This window comes from Theropithecus gelada, chromosome 4 (assembly GCF_003255815.1).
Source record: "Theropithecus gelada isolate Dixy chromosome 4, Tgel_1.0, whole genome shotgun sequence".
NCBI lineage: Eukaryota > Metazoa > Chordata > Mammalia > Primates > Cercopithecidae > Theropithecus > Theropithecus gelada.
The window spans coordinates 72037108-72056683 of NC_037671.1; the positions used below are offsets into that span (position 1 = coordinate 72037108).

At 36.5% G+C, this 19576-nt stretch overlaps 1 protein-coding gene across 5 annotated transcripts in view; it reads left to right on the top strand.

The window, feature by feature from the left end:
• Window positions 1-19576, top strand: part of KCNQ5 (potassium voltage-gated channel subfamily Q member 5) — a 572501-nt gene that overhangs the window by 460848 nt on the left and 92077 nt on the right. For all 5 annotated transcript variants that reach the window (XM_025383720.1, XM_025383721.1, XM_025383724.1 and 2 more), the window contains exons 6-7: window positions 13306-13416; window positions 19474-19569. In XM_025383720.1, the coding sequence (XP_025239505.1) occupies window positions 13306-13416; window positions 19474-19569 (207 nt within the window). The remainder of the gene's footprint in view (window positions 1-13305; window positions 13417-19473; window positions 19570-19576) is intronic.

A 19576-nucleotide genomic window follows, 5' to 3' on the forward strand; every position in this document is an offset into this window, starting at 1 on the left:
AATATTGATTGTACCCATCCATGAGCATTGGATGTGTTTCCATTTGTTTGTGTCATCTATGATTTCTTTCAGCAGTGTTTTGTAGTTTTCCTTTTAGAGGTATGTCACTTCCTTGGTTAGGTATATTCCTGAGTTTTGTGGATTTTTTTTGTTTGTTTTGTTTTGTTTTGTTGTTTTTGCAGCTATTGTCAAAGGGATTGAGTTCTTGATTTAATTCTCAGTTTGGTCACTGTCGGTGTATAGAAGAGGTACTGATTTGTGCACATGAATTTTGTATCCAGAAAGTTTGCTGAATTCTTTTATGAGTTCTAAGAGCTTTCTGGAGGAGTCTTTAGGGTTTTCTAGGTAAACGTTCATATCATCAGCAAACAGCAACCGTTTGACTTCCTCTTTCATGATTTGGATGCCCTTTATTTCTTCCTCTTGTCTGATTGCTCTGGCAAGGACTTCCAGTATTATGCTGAAGAGGAGTGATGAGAGCGGGCATCCTTATCTTGTTCCAGTTCTCAGAGGGAATGCTTTCAACTTTTCCCCATTCTGTATTATGTTGGCTGTAGGTTTGTCATAGATGACTTTTATTACTTTTATTACATTGTTACATTATGACATTTTATTGTCATAGATGTCCTTTGCGTACCAGTTTTGTTGAGAGTTTTTTTTTTTTTTTTTTTTTTTTTTTTTGAGACGGAGTCTCGCTCTGTCGCCCAGGCTGGAGTGCAGTGGCCAGATCTCAGCTCACTGCAAGCTTCGCCTCCCGGGTTCACGCCATTCTCCGGCCTCAGCCTCCCGAGTAGCTGGGACTACAGGCGCCCACCACCTCACCCGGCTAGTTTTTTGTATTTCTTAGTAGAGACGGGGTTTCACCGTGTTAGCCAGGATGGTCTCGATCTCCTGACCTCGTGATCCGCCCATCTCGGCCTCCCAAAGTGCTGGGATTACAGGCTTGAGCCACCGCGCCCGGCCTTGTTGAGAGTTTTAATGATAAAGGGATGCTAGATTTTGTCGAATGCTTTTTCTGCATCTATTGAGATGATCATGTGATTTTGGTTCTTAATTCTGTTTATGTGCTGTATCACATTTATTGACTTGCATATGTTAAACTATCCCTGCATCCCTGGTATGCAACCCATTTGATCATGGTGGATTATCTTTTTGATACATTGTTAGATTCAGTTAGCTACTAGTTTGTTAATGATTTTAGTATCTATGTTCATCAGGAATATTGGTCTGCAGTTTTCTTTTTTGATTATGTCCTTTCCTGGTTTTGGTATGAGGGTGATACTGGCTTCATAGAATGAATTAGGGAGGGTTCCCTCTTTATCTTGTGGAATAGTGTCAATAGGACTGGTACCAATTCTTCTTTGAATGTCTAGTAGAATTCTGCTGTGAATCCGTCTGGTCCTAGACTTTTTTTTTTTTTTTTTTTTGGGTAATTTTTTAACTACCATTTCAATCTCTTTGCTTGTTATTGGTCTGTTCAAGGTATCTAATTCTCCCTGATTTAAACTAGGAGGGTTGTATTTTTCCAGAAATTTATCCATCTCTTCTAGATTTTCCAGTTTATGTGTGTAATGGTATTCATAGTAGCCTTGAATTATCTTGTGTATTTATGTGGTGTCAGTTGTAATATCTTCTATTTCATTTCTTCTTGAGCTAATTTGGATTTTCTCTCTTCTTTTCATGGTTAATCTTGCTAGCGTTCTATCAATTTTATTCATCTTTTCAAATACCCAGCTTTTTGTTTCACTTATCTTTTGTATTTTGTTTGTTTGTTTCAAATTCATTTATTTCTGCTCTGATCATGGTTATTTCCTTTCTTCTGCTGGGTTTGGGTTTGGTTTGTTCTTGTTTCTCTAGTTCCTTGAAGTGTGACCTTAGATTGTCTGTTTGTGCTCTTTCAGACTTTTTGATGTAGGCATTTATGGCTGTAAACTTTCCTTTTAGCATCGCCTTTGCTGTGTCCCAGAGATTTTGATATGTTGTGTCACTGTTGCCATTCAGTTCAAAGAATTTTTTAATTTCCATCTTGATTTGATTTTTGACCCAATGATCATTCAAGAGCAGGTTATTTAATTTCCATGTATCTGCGTGGTTTTGAAGGTTCATTTTGGAGTTGATTTTCAGTTTTATTCCACTGTGGTCTGACAGAGTGCTTGATATAATTTGAATTTTCTTAAATTTATTGAGGCTCATTTTGTGGCCTATCATATGGTCTGTCTTCGAGAAAGTTCCATGCACTGTTGAAGAGAATGTATATTCTGTGGTTGTTGGATGGAATGTTCTGTATATATCTGTTAAGTCTATTTGTTCCAAGGTATAGTTTAAATCCATTGTTTCTTTGTTGACCTTCAGTCTTGATTATCTGTCTAGTGCTGTCAGTGGAGTACTGAAGTCTCCCACTATTATTGTGTTGCCACCGGTCTCATTTCTGAGGTCTATTAGTAATTGTTTTATAAATTTGATAGCTCCAGTGTTAGGTGCATATATGTTTAGGATTGTGATATTTTCCTGTTGGACTAAGCCTTTTATCATTATATAATGCTCTCTTTGTCTTTTTTAACTGCTGTTGCTTTAAAGTTTGTTTTGTCTGTTATGAGAATAGCTACTCCCACTTGCTTTTGGTGTCCATATTCCAAAAATGTCTTTTTCCACCCATTTACCTTAAGTTTGTGCGACTCCTTATGTGTTAGGTGAGTCTCTTGAAGGCAGCAGGTATTTGGTTGGTGAATTCTTATCCATTCTACAATTCTATATCTTTTAAGTGGAATATTTAAGCCATTTACATTCAACATGAGTATTGCGATGTGAGGTACCATTCCATTCATTATGCTATTTGTTGCCAGTATACCTTGGTTTTTTTGTTTTTGTTTTTGTTTTTTAAATTGTATTTTTGTTTTATAGGTCCTGTGAGATTTATGCTTTAAAGAGGTTCTGTTTTGATGTGTTTCCAGGATTTGTTTCAAGATTTAGAGCTCTTTTTAGCAGTTCTTGCAGTGGTGGCTTGGTAGTGGTGAATTCTCTCAGAATTTGTTTGTCTGAAAAAGACTGTGTCTTTCCTTCATATATGAAGCATAGTTTTGCTGAATACAAAATTCTTGGCTGGTAATTGTTTTGTTTGATGAGGTCAAAGATAGGGCCCCAATCCCTTCTAGCTTCTAGGGTTTCTGCTGAGAAATCTGCTGTTAATCTAATAGGTTTTTATTTGTAGGTTACCTGGTACTTTTGTCTCACTGCTCTTAAAATTCTTTCCTTCGTCTTAACTTTAGATTACCTGATGACAATGTGCCTAGGTGACGATCTTTTTGCGATGAATTTCCCAGGTGTTCTTTGTGCTTCTTGTATTTGGATGTCTAGCTCTGTAGCAATGCTGGGGAAGTTTTCCTCTGTTATTCCCTGAAATAAGTTTTCCAAACTTTTAGATTTCTCTTCTTCCTCAAGAACACCAATTATTCTTAGCTTTGGTCATCTATCCTAATCCCAGACTTCTTGGAGGCTGTGTTCGTATTTTCTTATTCTTTTTTCTTTGTCTTTGTGGAGTGGGTTAACTAAAAGACCTTGTCTTAGACCTCTGAATTTCTTTCTTCTACTTGTTCAATGCTATTGCTGAGACTTTCCAGAGCATTTTGCATTTCTATAAGTGTGTCCATTGTTTCCTGAAGTTTTTATTGTTTTTTATTTATGCTATCTATTTCCTTGAATATTTCTCCCTTCACTTCTTGTATCATTTTTTGGATTTCCTTAAATTGGGCTTCCCATGTCTCTGGTGTCTCCCTGATTAGCTTAATAATTAACCTCTTGAATTCTTTTTCAGGCAAATCAGGAATTTCTTCTTGGTTTGGGTCCATTGCTGGTGAGTTAGTGTGATTTTTTTGGGAGTTATAAAGAACTTTGTTTTGTCATATTACCAGTTTTGGTTTCCAGTTCCTTGTCATTTGGGTAGGCTCTGTCAGAGGGAAGGTCTAGGACTGAAGGCTGTTGTTCAGATTCTTTTGTCCCACAGGGTGTTCTCTTGATGTAGTTCTCTCCCCCTATTCCTATGGATGTGGCTTTCTGAGAGCTGAGCTGTAGTGATTGTTATCTATCTTGTGGATCTAGTCTTCCAGACTCCGGGTTGGTACCAGGGGTTGTCTGCACAGAGTCCTGTGATGTGAACTGTCTGTGGGTCTCTCAGCCATGGATACTAGCACAGTATTTAGGGTGTCTCCCAGCTCCCTCAGGAGCAATCTGCTTCCATCAGGGGGTCTGTGGGTCCTCTCTATTTTCGTTTTAAAGGCAGACTTTGTAATAGGACACACTAGTGGGCAAGTTATAGTTGTATACTGATAAGCAAATTGTTTAAATTATTTGAATCCAAGTTTCCTCATATAATCACAAGGTGAGGTCCCACAATAGGTTGTCTGCAAGCTGAGGAGCAAGGAAGCCAATCTGAGTCCCAAAACCCTAAAAGTAGGGAAGCCAACAGTGCAGCCTTCAGTCTGTGGTCAAAGATCCAAGAGTCCCAAAACTGAAGAACTTGGAGTCCAATGTTCAAGGACAGGAGGCTTCCAGGATGGCAGAAAGATATAGGCTGGGAGACTAAGCCAGTCTCAGGAAGTGGCTTAAATTAGGTGATCTGGGATGGTTTTCTGTGGAGCTGACATTTCAGCAGGTACCTGAATTCAGACCTGGAAGTAAGAGAAATTCAGAAAGAGAGAAGCAAGGGCAAAGATCCTGAGGCAAAAAAAAAAAAAAAGAGCTTGGTGTGCTGATGAATTGATGAATAGCAAGGCAGAAGAGGAAGAAGCAGAATGAGAGAGAGCATGGTAGAAGACCATGTCTGAGAAGTTAGCTGAGGTCAATCATGAAGAACCCTGCAGGTCATGGAGAGAAGCTGGGACTTTGTTCTAAGAGATTTGGGGGACCCCTGAAGCAGTTTGATCATAGGAGAGACATGATATTCAAAGACATTCCCTGGCCTAGCTTTAGCATATCTAGTTAACCTTCTCTTTACTAATCCTTTACTTTTCTTTCATTGTAAATTGAGAAATTATAGTTATATGTTTATGGGGTAGAAAGTGATGCTATGATTTATGAATACAATGTGGAATCATTACATCATGCTAATTAACATATCCACCATCTCAAATACATATCAATTTTTGTGGTGTGGCTGGGTGCAGTGACTCACTCCTATAATCCCAGCATTTTGGGAGGCCAAGGCAGGGGGATCATTTGAGGTCAAGAGTTTTAGATCAGCCTGGCCAACATGGTGAAACCCCATCTCTACTAAAAATACAAAAAATTAGCTGGGTGTGATGGTGCATGCCTGTAATCCTAGCTACTCAAGAGGCTGAAACAGGAGAATCACTTGAACCTGCGAGGCGGAGGTTGCGGTAAGCTGAGATCGTGCTACTGCACTCCAGTCTGGGTGACAGAGTGAGTCAGTCTCAAAAAAAAAATTGTGGTAAGAACATTTGAAATTTAGTCTTAGTAATTTCGAAATGCACAATACACTTATTACTAACTGTATTCACCACACTGTACAATAGATCTTATATATATATTACATATATATACATATATACACACACATACACATACACATATTGTTCCTGTCTAACTGAGGCTTTGTGTCCTTTGACCATCATCTCCCCATTCCCCCAACCCCCAGCCTCTGGTAACCAGCATACTACCCTCTTCTACCATGGGTTTCATTGTTTCAGATTCCATATGTAAGTGAAAACATGCAGTATTTACCTTTCTGTGCCTGGCTTATTGCAGATCATCTCATTAGATGCAGAAACATCATTTGACCAAATTTTATTTCATAATAAAAATCCTCAACAAATTAGATACAGAAGGAATGTACCTCAACACAATAAAAACCATATATTATAAGCCAATAGCTAACATTATACTCCACAGTGAAAAATGGAAATTCTTTCCTCTAAGATCCAGAACAAAATAAGGATGCCTACTTGAGCAAGATCCAGTGCTGTGCTGGTCTCAGGTCTAATAGTGATGGTGGCCACAAGGCTGCTTGTGTCAACCCTCACCAAGCTCCAGGCACCTCAGCACAGAGAAAGAGAGACTCCATTTGTTTGGGAGAATGTAAAGGAAGAGAACAAGAGTCTCTGCCCAGTAATCCAGAGAATTCTTTCAGATCTCATTCAAGACCACCAAGGTGATGCCTCTACAAGTCTATAAGAACCATAGCATTACTGGGCTTGGGGCACCCCTTAATGCAGAAAAGGCTGCAGTTACCAAAAACTTAGATCATAATACTGAAATCCCTTCAAATGCCAGGAAAGCCTTCCCAAGGAGGATGGCTACAAACAAGCCCAGATTACAAAGACTACAATAAATACCTAACTCTTCAATGCCCAGACACTGACAAACACCACAACTTCAAGATCATCCAGGAAAACATGACCTCATTAAACAAACTAAATAAGGCACCAGGGACCAATCCTATAGAGACAGAGATGTGTGACCTTTCAGACAGATAATCCAATATAGCTGTGCTGAGAACATTCAAAGACACTCAACATAACACAAAGAAAGAATTCAGAATTTTATCAAATACATTTAACAAATAAATTGAAATAATTAAAAAGAATCAAGTAGAAAATCTGGAGGTCAAAAATGCAACTGACATACTGAAGAATCATCAGAGTCCCTTAATAGCGGAATTGATCAAGCAGAAGAAAGAACTAGTGAGCATGAAGACAGGCTATTTGAAAATACGTGGTCAGCAGAGACAAAGGAAAAAAGAATAAAAAAGAAGGAAATGCCCAAAATATCTATAAAATAGCTTCAAAGGGGCAAATCTAAGTTATTGACCTTAAAGAGTAGGTAGGGGGAGAGAGAGAGAGAGAAAAAGTGTGTTCAAAGGGATAATAACAGAACTTCCCAAACCTAGAGAAAGATAGCAATATTCAAGTAAAGAAGGCTATAGAATACCAAACAGATTTAACCTCAAAGCATTTACTAATAAACTTGCAAAGATCAAGGATAAAGAAAAGATTTTAAAATCAGCAAAAGAAGAGAAATAAATAACATACAATGGAGTTCCAATACATCTGGCAGCAGACTTTTCAGTGGAAACCTTACAGGCCAGGAAAGAGTGGCATGGCATATTTAAAGTGCTGAAGGGAAAATATATTTTATCTTAGAATAATGTATCTGGCAAAAATAGCCTTCATAAAGGAGAAATAAAGACTTTCCCAGACAAACAAAAACTGAGGCCTTTCATCAACACCAGAACTGTCCTACAAGAAATGCTAAAGGGATTTCTTTTGTTTGAAAGAAAAAAGGCATTAAGGAGCAATAAGAAACCATCTGAAGGTAGAAAACTCACTGGTAATAGTAAGTACACAGAAAAACAGAAAATTATAGCACTATAATTGTGCTAATTACTTATATTTTAAGTAGAAAGACAAAAAGATGAACTTATAAAAAATAATAACTACAACAACTTTTCAAGATATACACAGTATAATAAGATAAAGTAGAAACAACAAAAAGTTTAAAAGTGGGATGACAAAGTTAAAATGTAGCATTTTCATTAATTTTCTTTTTGCTTATTTGTTTATGCAATCAGAGTTAAGTTGACATCAGTTTAAAATAATGGGTTATAAGGTATTATTTGCAAGCCTCATAGTAACCTAAAATTAAAAAGCATACAATGGATACGCAAAAAAAATAAAAAGCAAGAAACTAAATCATACAACCAGAGAAAATCACTTTCACTAAAAGGAAGACAAGAAGGAAAGAAAGAAGGAAGAGAAGACCACAAAACAACTAGAAAACAAATAACAAAATGGCAGGAGTAAGTCTTTACTTATCCATAATAACACTGAATATAAATGGATTAAACTCTCCAATCAAAAGACGCAGAATTGAATGGATTCAATGGATTAAAATTAAATTTTAAAAAGCAAGACCCAATGATCTGTTGACTACAAGAAACATACTTCGTCTATAAAGACACACAAAGACTGAAAATAAAAGGATAAAAAAAGATATCCCATGCAAATGGAAACCAAAAAAGAGCAAGAGTAGCTACACTTATATCAGACAGACTACGTTTCAAGACAAAAGCTATCAAAAGAGACAAGGAAAGTCATTATATAATGATAAAGGAATCAATTCAGCAAGAGGATATAACAACTATAAATATATATGCACCCAACACTGGAGCACCCAGATATACAAAGCAAATATTATTAGAGCTTGAGAGAGACATATCCCAAGACAATAATAGCTGGAAACATCAACACCCAACTTTCAGCATTGGACAGATCATCCAGACAGAAAATCAACAAAGAAACATCAAACTTAATCTGCCCGATAGACCAAATGGACGTAATAAATATTTATAGAACATTTCATCCAACAGCTGCAGAATACTCCACACACTTCTCCTAAGCACATGGATTATTCTCAAGTATAGATCAGGATAGGCCATATGTTAGGCCACAAAACAAGTCTTAAGACATTCAGAAAATTGAAATAATATCAAGTATCTTCTCTGATCACAATTGAATGAAACTAAAAATCAGTAGCAAGAGAAAATTTGGAAACTATACAAACCCATGTAAATGAAACAATATGCTCCTGAATGACCAATGGGTTAATGAAGAGATTAAGAAGCAAACTGAAAAATTTCTTGAAACAAATGATAATGGAAACACAACCTATCAAGACCAATGGGATACAGCAAAAGAAGTACTAAAAGGGAAGTTTATAACTATAAGTGCTTACACCAAAAAAGAAGAAAACCTTCAGATAAACAACCTATTATGCAACCTACAAGAGCAAATCAAACCCAAAGTTAATAGGAGAAAGGAAATAAAAATCAGAGCAGAAATAAATGAAATTGAAACAAAGAAAATATGAAAGATAAACAAGGCCAGGCACAGTGGCTCACACCTGTAATCCCAGCACTTTGGGAGGCCGAGACGGGCAGATCACGAGGTCAGAAGATTGAGACCATCCTGGCTAACATGGTGAAACCCTGTCTTTGCTAAAAAAAAATACAAAAAAATAGCTGGGTGTGGTGGTGGGCACCTGTAGTCCCAGCTACTCAGGAAGCTGAAGCACGAGAATGGCGTGAACCTGGGAGGCAGAGCTTGCAGTGAGCCGAGATTGTGCTATTGCACTCCAGCCTGGACGACAGAGTGAGACTCCATTTAAAAAGAAAAAAAAAAAAGATAAACAAAACAAAAAGTTGTTTTTTGAAAAAATAAACAAAAAATGGCAAACTTAGCCAGACTAAGAAAAAAAAGAGAAGACCCAAATAAATAAAATCAGAGATGAAAAAGGAGACATTAAAACTGATACTACAGAAATTCAAAGGATCATTAGAGGCTACTGTGACAAACTATATACCAATAAATGGGAAAACTTAGAAGAAATGGATAAATTCCTATATACATACAACCTACCAACATTGAACCATGAAGAAATCCAAAACCTGAACAGACCAACAACAAATAATGAGATTGAAGCCATAATAAAAATTCTCCCAGCAAAGAAAAACCCAGGACCTGATGGCTTTACTGTTGAATTCTACCAAACAACGAAAGAAGAACTAATACCAATCCTGCTCAAACTATTCCAAAAAGCAGAGGAGGAACCAATACTTCTAAACTTATTCTACGAGGCCAGTGTTACCCTAATACCAAAACCAGACAAAAATGCATTTAAAAAAGAAAACTACAGGTCACCATCCCTCATGAACATTGATGCAAAAATCCTCGACAAAATACTAGCAAACCAAAATCAACAACACATTAAAAAGATCATCCATCATGACCAAGTGAGATTTATCCAAGGGATGCAAGGATGTTTCCTCCTATATTTAGAACACAACAAAGATGCTCATTTTCACCACTGCTATTCAACATAGTACTGAAAGTCCTAGCTAGAGCAATTAGAGAAGAGAGAAATAAAGAGCATCCAAATTGGGAAGGAAGAAGTCAAGTTATCCTTGTTTGCAGATGATATGATCTTATATTTGGAAAAACCTAAAGTTCCCATCAAAAAGCTATTAGAACTGATAAACAAATTCAGTCAAGTTGCAGAATACAAAATCAAATACAAAAATCAGTAGCATTTCAATATGCCAACTGCAAATAATCTGAAAAAGAAATTGAGAAAATAATCCCATTTACAATAGCTACATATAAAATTAAATACCTAGGAATTAACCAAAGACGTGAAAGATCTCTACAAAGAAAACTATAAAACACTGATAAAAGATATTAAAGAGCATACAAAAAATGGAAAGATATTTCATGTTCATTGATTAGAATAATCATTATTGTTAAAATGTCCATATTTCTCAAAGCAATCTACAAATTCAGAGCAATTCCTATCAAAAATACCAATGACATTCATCACATAAATAGAAAAAACAGTTCTAAAATGTATATGGAATCAGAAAATACCCAGAATAGCCAAAGCTATCCTAAGCAAAAAGAGAAAAACTGGAGAAACTACATTACCTGACTTCAAATTATACTACAGAGATATAGTAACCGAAACAAAATGATACTGGCATAAAAACACATATAGACCAATGGAACAGAAGAGAGAAACCAGAAATAAATCCATACATCCACAGTGAACTCATTTTTTACAAAAGTACCAAGAACATGCAATGAGGAAAGGACAGTGTCCTCAATAAAAGGTGCTGGAAAAACTGGATATCCAAATGCAGAAGAATGAAATTAGACCCCTATCCCTTGCCATATGGAAAAAAATCAAATCAAAATGGGATTAAAGACTTAAATCTAAGACCTCAAACTATGAAACTACTACAAGAAAACATGAGGGAAATTCTCCAGGGCAAGGATTTCTTGAGTAATATCCCACAAGCACAGGCAACCAAGGCAAAAATGAACAAATGGGATCACATCACATGAAAAAGCTTCTGCACAGCAAAGGAAACAATCAAAAAAATGAAGAGACAACCCACAGAATGGGGTGAAATATTTGCAAATTATCCATCTGACAAAGGATTAATAACCAGAATATATAAGGAGCTCTAACGACTGTATAGGAAAAAATAATATAATTTTAAAATGGGCAAAAAAATCTAAATAGATATTTCTCAAAAGATGACATTACAAACCACAAACAGGTATATGAAAAGGTGCTCAATATAATTACTCATCAGAGATATGCAAATCAAACTGCAATGATATATCATCTCACTCCAGTAAAAATGGCTTTTATCCAAAAGACAGGCAATATCAAATGCTGGCAAGGATGTGGAGAAAAAGGAACCATTGTACACTGTTGGCGGGAATGTAAATTAGTATAAATTAGCCACTATGGAGAAGAGCTTGGAGGTTTCTCATAAAGCTAAAAATAGAGCTACCATATGATCCAGAAATCCCACTGCTAGGTACATAGCCAAAAGAAAGGAAATCAGTATATCAAAGAGACATCTGCACTCTCATGTTTATTGCAGCACTATTCACAATGGCCAAGATTTGGAAGTAACCCAAGCATCCATCGACAGACAGATAAAGAAAATGTGGCATATATACACAATGGAGTACTATTCAGCCATTAAAAAGAACGAGAACCTGTCATTTGTAGCAAGTGTATGCAAGTGGAGCTCATTTTGTTAAGTGAAATAAGCCAGGCACAGAAAAACAAACTTCACATGGTCTCATTTATTTGTAGAAGCTAAAAATTAACAGTTGAACTCACAGAGATAGAGAGTAGAAAGATGGTTACCAGAGTATGAGAAGGGTAGTGGAGAGAGTGAGCAGGGAGGGAAGCGGAGATGGCTAATGGATACAAAAAAAAAAAAAAACTGAAAGAGGGAATAACATCTAGTATTTGAAAGTACAACAGTGTGACTATAGTCAATAATAATTTAGTTGTACATCTTAAAATAATTAAGAGTATAACTGGATTATTTGTAACACAAAGGATAAAGGCTTGAGGTGATGGATACCTCATTCACCCTGATATCATTATTACATATAGCATGCCTGTATCAAAATATCCCATTTAACTCATAAATACATATACCTACTATGTACCCACAAAAATTAAAAATTATTAATAAATTATTTGTTTGATTTTAAAAAAACAAGGATGCCCACTTTTGCCACGTCTATGCGATATAGTAGTGGAAGTCCTTCCCAGAGCAGTTAGACAAGAGAAAGAAATAAAAGACATCCAAATAAGAAAGGAAGAAAGGAAATTGTTGCTGTTTGCTGACAACATAATCTTATATATAGAAAACCCTAAAGATTCCAGAAAAAAAGCTGCTAGAACTAATAAATTCCATACGGTTGCAGGATACAAAATCAACACCACAAAAATCACTAGCATTTCTATACACTAACAACAAACTTTCCAAAAAAGAAATCAAGAGAACAATCCCACTTACAGTAGCTACAAAGATTAAAATACTTAGGAATAAATTTAACCAAAGAGCTGAAAGACCTGTACACTGTTGTCTATAAAATATTAATAAAATAAATTAAAGAAGTCACTAATCCTTTTTAAATCCACCATGCCCCAGTCCAGCTGAACAACTTGTACTTTTCAGAATCTACTCTATGTGTTCTCACTGCTCTGCAGCTAGCCACCTCTTTCACCCTCCCTAGATCACCTTCTTTACCATTTCTGCTTCTCAAAATGTTACCCCTCTTTCAAAGCCCAGGTGTGATGACATCTCCCTAGTAAAGCTCCCTCAACACCTCAAGCTTATAATAACTAATCTCTTCCTTGAATTCCCATAGCAGGTTATTTGTACCTCCATTATAATACCTCTCTCATTCTATGTGTATTTTAATTACTCATGTGTGGCATGTTTCTCTTATTAGGCCATAAATATCTTAGGACAAGAACTATGCCCTCATTTTTGTTCCACTACAAATCTTAACACATACCTTGCACACACCAGACCTTCAGGAAATGCCTGCCAAGGTAATGAAGGGACTGCCTAAATTAACATAAATTATTATTCTATGTACTGATCCGGTACTAAATCCATGGTGCTATCATTTCTGAATCACTGATGGTTATCCACTTACTTAAATAACCTTTCTTTGAATACACTTAGAAAAGACGGAAAACTGTGTTATAAGGGAGGAACAAGTATGTAGGTTATTCTTTTCCTTAAACAAAGAGAAGTTCTGTCATGCGTCATGGAAAATTAAAGCACAGTAATAAAAAGCACCAACAAGATTTGTTGAATAATGATTTAGTGGAAACGTTGCTTGCCTCCTGTTCATAGGTCCTAACTTTCCTCTCAAGTACTTAAGCTGCACGTTCTATTTATTTTGTTTCTAGATTACATTGACAACTATTGGCTATGGAGACAAAACTCCCCTAACTTGGCTGGGAAGATTGCTTTCTGCAGGCTTTGCACTCCTTGGCATTTCTTTCTTTGCACTTCCTGCCGTGAGTATCTTTGCACCAATAAAGCAGTTTAAATTAGGTCTTAGAGACTTATTAGAGTGAGCTCTCACAAATTGGTATGCTTGGGAACACATCTATATCATTTACAAATACAATTTTTCTGATATAATGTTGACTTTTCTAAATTATCTGGACAATTTATAAAATATAGTCTTTCCTTGGAGACACTTAACCTGAGACTTCATTTAATATAGGCTCACACTTTGTGACCAAATAATAACTCTGATGGTTCACTTTTTAGGCAACATGCTACTAAGACATTTAAAATATTTGCAAAGATTTAAAGCTATCTTCTTTTAAAACTGATCCTTCCAATTTGGTTTATAGTGTGTGCTACTTAAGAGATGGATGTGCACAGTGGAGTATTTTTCTCTTCAGATCCATTTGAGTGAAACGCATACGACCTTAAAGGGTGTTAAACATGTCAGATGATTTATTCACTGTGTCATCATCATTGATTTTTTTAATGAGCAGTTTCTGTATCTTATCAGAATAAAGGGCACATTTATCTGCCCCCGAGCTTCTGATTATTTTCTCCTTAGTGAATGAAGCCTGCCTTTCTGATCATTTTATTCTCTTGTGTCTTTAAAGGCAGCTGTTCAAAATATTACAGTTTGTCCCCATTTCCAAGTTCTTGCTTTCGTTCACTCCACCTGGGGTGGGGAAGGGGGAGCCAACAAAAAGGAGGGTTAAGGCAGTGGCAGCAAGAGTGCTTAAGGAAAATAGCTCCAGTCTTGCTCCAGACACAGCTCAAGCTGTGCCAACCAGAGACCCCAGAGCACCTCTCCAAAACTCTTTTAGCTCATAGAGCTTCTCTTCTGCTTATTAATGAGAGCAGAGGACACCCTTGTCCCACCAGTGCCCAACTCGAGATTCACCAGATGGTTCTGCCCCAGAACACTCAAAAGCACAGAAAAGAGACTGAAAAGGCCATGCATATGCTTGGGTACTAGAACTCAGTTTGAATACATCTTTGTCATGTACTAACTATGTGACTGCTTTAGTTTACTAGGGCTGCCTTAACAAGTACCACAGACTAGGTGGCTTAAACGATAGAAATGTATTGTCTCACAGTTCCCAAGGCTGACACATCCAAAATCAAAGCATTGAGAAGCCACGAGAGCCATGAGAGAAAGATCTGTTCCAGGCCTCTTTTCTTGGCTTATAGATGGCTCTTCTTCCTGTGTCTTCATGTCATCTGTGTCCAAATTTCTACTTCCTAGAACACCACCAGTCATATTGGATTAGGGTCCATCCTAATGACCTCGTTTTAACTTGATTACTTCTGTAAGGACCTATTTTCAAACAAGGTCACATTCTGAGGTCATGGGGATTAGGACTTCAACATATGAATTTTGGAAGGACACAATTCAGCCTGAACAGTGACCCTGAATAAGTTTATTTTTTAATAGAATGGAGGAAGAATTATTAAGCCCAGAGAAATTTTGTGCAGATCGATGTAATAATATAAGTCAAGTTCTTGTCATGAAGAGAACTCTCAATAAATGTTACTTTCCTTTGCCTGTGTGAATCTAGAAATACATGTTTCCTGGAACAAAATAATGAAATCAAGGAGAATCAAAAAAAACTCTTACATATCCAAGGCAACTTCATCTGGCAATCTCAACAATTCAGAACAGAGAAGAGATTCACTCAATAATCAGATTCCCTACAGGAAAATACCTTTAAAAACAATACAACAGTCTTGGGTTTTTTCCCATTATAACGGCACAAAATAATTGCAGCTTTTGTGTTTATATTTATCCTGAGGCCACATGTATAGCAACCTCTATGATTCAGTGAAAAACTATGAACTAGGAGGTAGGCAACCTCTGGGCTGTTGAAATAGACAGCAGTCTATGTTCTGTCTTCCTTCATAGGAGAGCCACTTGAGATCTAATTCATAACCTAGTCTTCATTCAGAGAAAATTCTGATAAACTCACCTTATGTTTTCATAATTCTTTGAAGATTATAAACAACAAATATAGAGGAAGCTGATAGAACAGACACTGCAACAGAAAGAAATGGTGAAAGACTAACAGCAAAGGAGGGAAAAGGAAATCTGTGAATAGCAAGCAGACATCAATGTTCAAAATGTGTATCCTGTCCTTAAGGTGGTCAGTAAAAATAAAATAAAATAAAAAGGTAAAACAAAATGTGTAAAGATCTAGGACCAATTAGTGTTGCAGTCAACACACCTCTGGAAGTGGGCTGCACTCAGCACAGCAAAAAGGCAGTTCCCATAATGAAACTCTGAACTATCACAGGGAGGTTAAATATGTCGCTAGGTTAAGTTAAAGGACAGAGACTAAGTAGTCATTCTTGGAAATGTTTCCAATAAAGTAAGTATAAAATTTTTATATGCAAATTAAATTAATACATGTTGGAAATCTGAAAATTTTGCTTTCACTGAAAAGAACATTTCTTAACAATGCCAAGAAAAGTAACCTCTACTATGGATCTTTTACTGAAACCTCACAATATTTTCTGAGTCCTTATTTATTAAATGAAAGACTAAATGGTCCATATATACCTTCAGAAAAAAACGAAGTGGCCAGAGATTTGATTATATCCTGTGTACCTGCCAACCAATAGTGTTGTCTGATTGAAATTTAGGAAGATACATTGACATTTTGCTGAGAAAGCTAAAGGGTGCCCCTATGTAGGGTTCCTCCCACCCAGGACGCCTGAGAACCAAGAAAGAAATGAGTCTTTCTCCATCTTACCCTCAATGTAGAAGGGCTGTCCTGCACATCACAGAGTCATACAAGCTACCCTTCCAAAGCTTCACTGTAGGGTCACTTCCCCTGGTGCCCACTCCATCTCTGGGCTAATGTGCTCACAAAAGAAGCCCCAGCTACCTTGTGTTACCCTGATAGGCAGGTCTTTCTCCTCTTTAGGGTTCTTCCTTGTCTTCTGCTAGATATTCCTGCTAAGAGTATTTTCATTGATGAAGAAATTGAGTTTTATAGAGACTGAATTCCTTGAGACATCCAGCTAGTAAATTCAGTGCAAGAACTCTGTTTGACTCAAGATATTAACCATTCAATTAAAAATATTGGCCACTGTAATCATTAACAATATTAATTAAATGTAATTATTGCATTTAATAAAATGTTAACAACAGTTTAAAAAAATAGGATATCTTGCCAGGCACAGTGGCTCATGCCTGTAATCCCAGTACTTCAGGAGGCCGAGGTGGGCGGATCACAAGGTCAGGAGATCGAGACCATCCTGGCTAACACGGTGAAACTGCGTCTCTATTAAAAAATACAAAAAATTAGCCGGGCGTGGTGGCGAGTGCCTGTAGTCACAGCTACTCGGGAGGCTGAGGCAGGAGAATGGTGTAAACCCGGGAGGCGGAGCTTGCAGTGAACAGAGATCACGCCACTGCACTCCAGCCTGGGCGACAGAGCGAGACTCTGTCTCAAAAACAAAACAAAAGCACATTGGGTATCTTTCAGCATAGTCTATTTGCTGATTGTGGGTTACAAATTAGGTTCATTTAATCTGGAAGATAATGAAGGTTGAATATTTTAAATGTTTACCAAAACATATTTCCTCTCTAGTTGTTGTTTATGTAGCAGTTCTCAGCAAAGTGTTAAATCTTAAAACCTAAAAATTGAGTCTTGTTGTCTTAGAAAATGAATTAAAACAAAATTCAATTTCTAAGAATTTACATCTATTGATGTCAATATTTGAAGGCATGACACATGTTCAAAGCTTAAGCCATGTTTTATGTGTGTATATACATATACAATAGACTTTATTTTCACAGACTTCTATTTAGGTGCACCACGCTGTGTACTAAGAGATGTGGAAAAAAATTGGAAAGGAGCCATGATGAGACAATAAGCAGACCTGGTTTAATAAATGCTATAATGTACAATCTGGCACAAGAGATATGTAGCAAACATTTGCCATTCACCAATATATATTTCCGAGCAATGCCAATGTGATTTTCAGTACGTTTTTAATTGTTTGGCAGATGATAAATTTGTGCTATGTAGTGCCTGTCTTTATTTTCCAAAGGGGATTAAACTCCAAACCTCATATCCACATCATAAGTGCTCAAAATGGTAGCTAGTGCTGTTAATTCAACATGTGCAAAATCTGAATTATGCTCCATACAAGCGAATTATACACATATATGCACATAAATGCATGTATATATAATACATGTTATAAATAGATGCGAGAAAGTTTGGTATTTCATATTCCTAACATGTCTACACTTTATGAAAAGTAGTATTAAAGGGAAAGTAAAGAAATCTTTCCTAAATGATCTTAAACAGCAGAAAAAAACTGGAAGTTACTAATGACTTAAGTTGTTCTGGATTTAGAAATGGAGGGGCATTTTTATAACCCCCAAAAGGAAGGAAACATTGTTTAAATCTATAAACCAGATCACAGAGACCAGGTTTCTATAAAGTTTAGTTTGTACAATCACAACCTGTAAGAGATAGAGATCTTAGTGTAAGACAGTCACTGAAAAAGAGAGATGGAAAACAGAACCTATGATGTAATTTCTAATTTCATAGTACAGTCATTTGTACTAATTAATAATGGAGTAGATCATTGCTCATGAATAGCAAATAGTATTATTAGACCAATGCGTATTTTAAACATAATTGCATTACTTATTGTCTGTTTATTGTCACAGATGTACTCAGAACTGTGGAATCTCAAGATAAGAAGGAAGGTTAAAGGCTATCTAGAGCTCAGATATATCTCAGCCAAGTTGTTATTCAGCTGAGACTTAACACCTTCTAGAGATGAAAAACCCACCACCTCTCTAGGCAGCCTATAGCATCTTTGAACCATCTTTGAACTACTCTAAAAATAAAAAGAAAAGAAAAACAACCATTCCTTACCTGTGGCAAATACTGACTTAGTGCTTATAAAATGTCCATCTCTAACCTAAGGGTTAGACTGCTTGAAGTTTAATAAAAAGCTAATAATTTATAGCTAGCAAGTAAAATCCACAGACTTGAAGGCAGCAGAGTTCCCAGTCCCATGCCAATAAACTCAAGAGTTAAAGACAAAGCCCAGAGACTGAATTTAGCAAGCTCCAAAAGCCAACCCAAGGCTGAGACAAAGCATCTTGTTTTCACAAATGTTAGTAGACCAGAGCAAATTGGAAAGAGTGGGGGACATCAAAGAACCAGAATTTTGGCAGATGAAGATGATAAGCAGAAGGAAAGCAAAGTGGCCAAAAACTAATGTAAACCTAGAAGGGAATACTAATCTTACTAATCCCAAAAACGGAATAGGTGAACCAAAATAAAAAAGGCAAGGAATGGTGAAAGTGTGAATTAAAATGGGAATGTGCTTTGCAATGATCTACGTTCTAGTCTTTACTGTACAAATGAGCAAAATAGAAAACCTTCTACTGTATATCTTCAAAACTGAGTATCCCCACCCTCCATTTTACTTTTCTTTTAGTAGGTTTAGAGTTACAACATTGTAAAGAACTACAGCTGGGATAGATTTTATACAGTCCTCTTTCCTCCATTTCATGGATAGAGAATCTAACTTTCAGAGTCTCATCAAAGTGCTAGAAGTATTCCCATGTTCACAGCAGTGAGACTTGAACTCCCCTAGATTTAAAATCCAGCTCTGTCCCAAGCTGAAATTCATGTTCTCTACGTTCCATCGCTGGATGAGACCATTCGCTCTAACTTAGGCAAAAAGAAATGTCACAGAGAAGGCCACACACACACACAAAAAAAAAAAATTGTGATTTTATTTATAATCATTGTGCCTATGCTATACCACAAAAGATAATAAATGACATTGCCTAATTGATTTACTAAAGAACAGAAGTTGTATCTCCTGGCAATATTGCCCAACAATTTGCCGTTGGCTGATGGTATTATAATGGAGAGAAATACTGCTTATTTTAATATGTAACATGTTTATGGACAGGTTACATACCATTTGTCTTCTCTCAGACTCATTTTAGTGACTTTTTAATATTTGTATTATTTAACAGTGCTTTTGAAATTTTTGAGTGCCATTTTTGTATTTTGTTCCAGGGCATTCTTGGCTCAGGTTTTGCATTAAAAGTACAAGAACAACACCGCCAGAAACACTTTGAGAAAAGAAGGAACCCAGCTGCCAACCTCATTCAGGTAAATG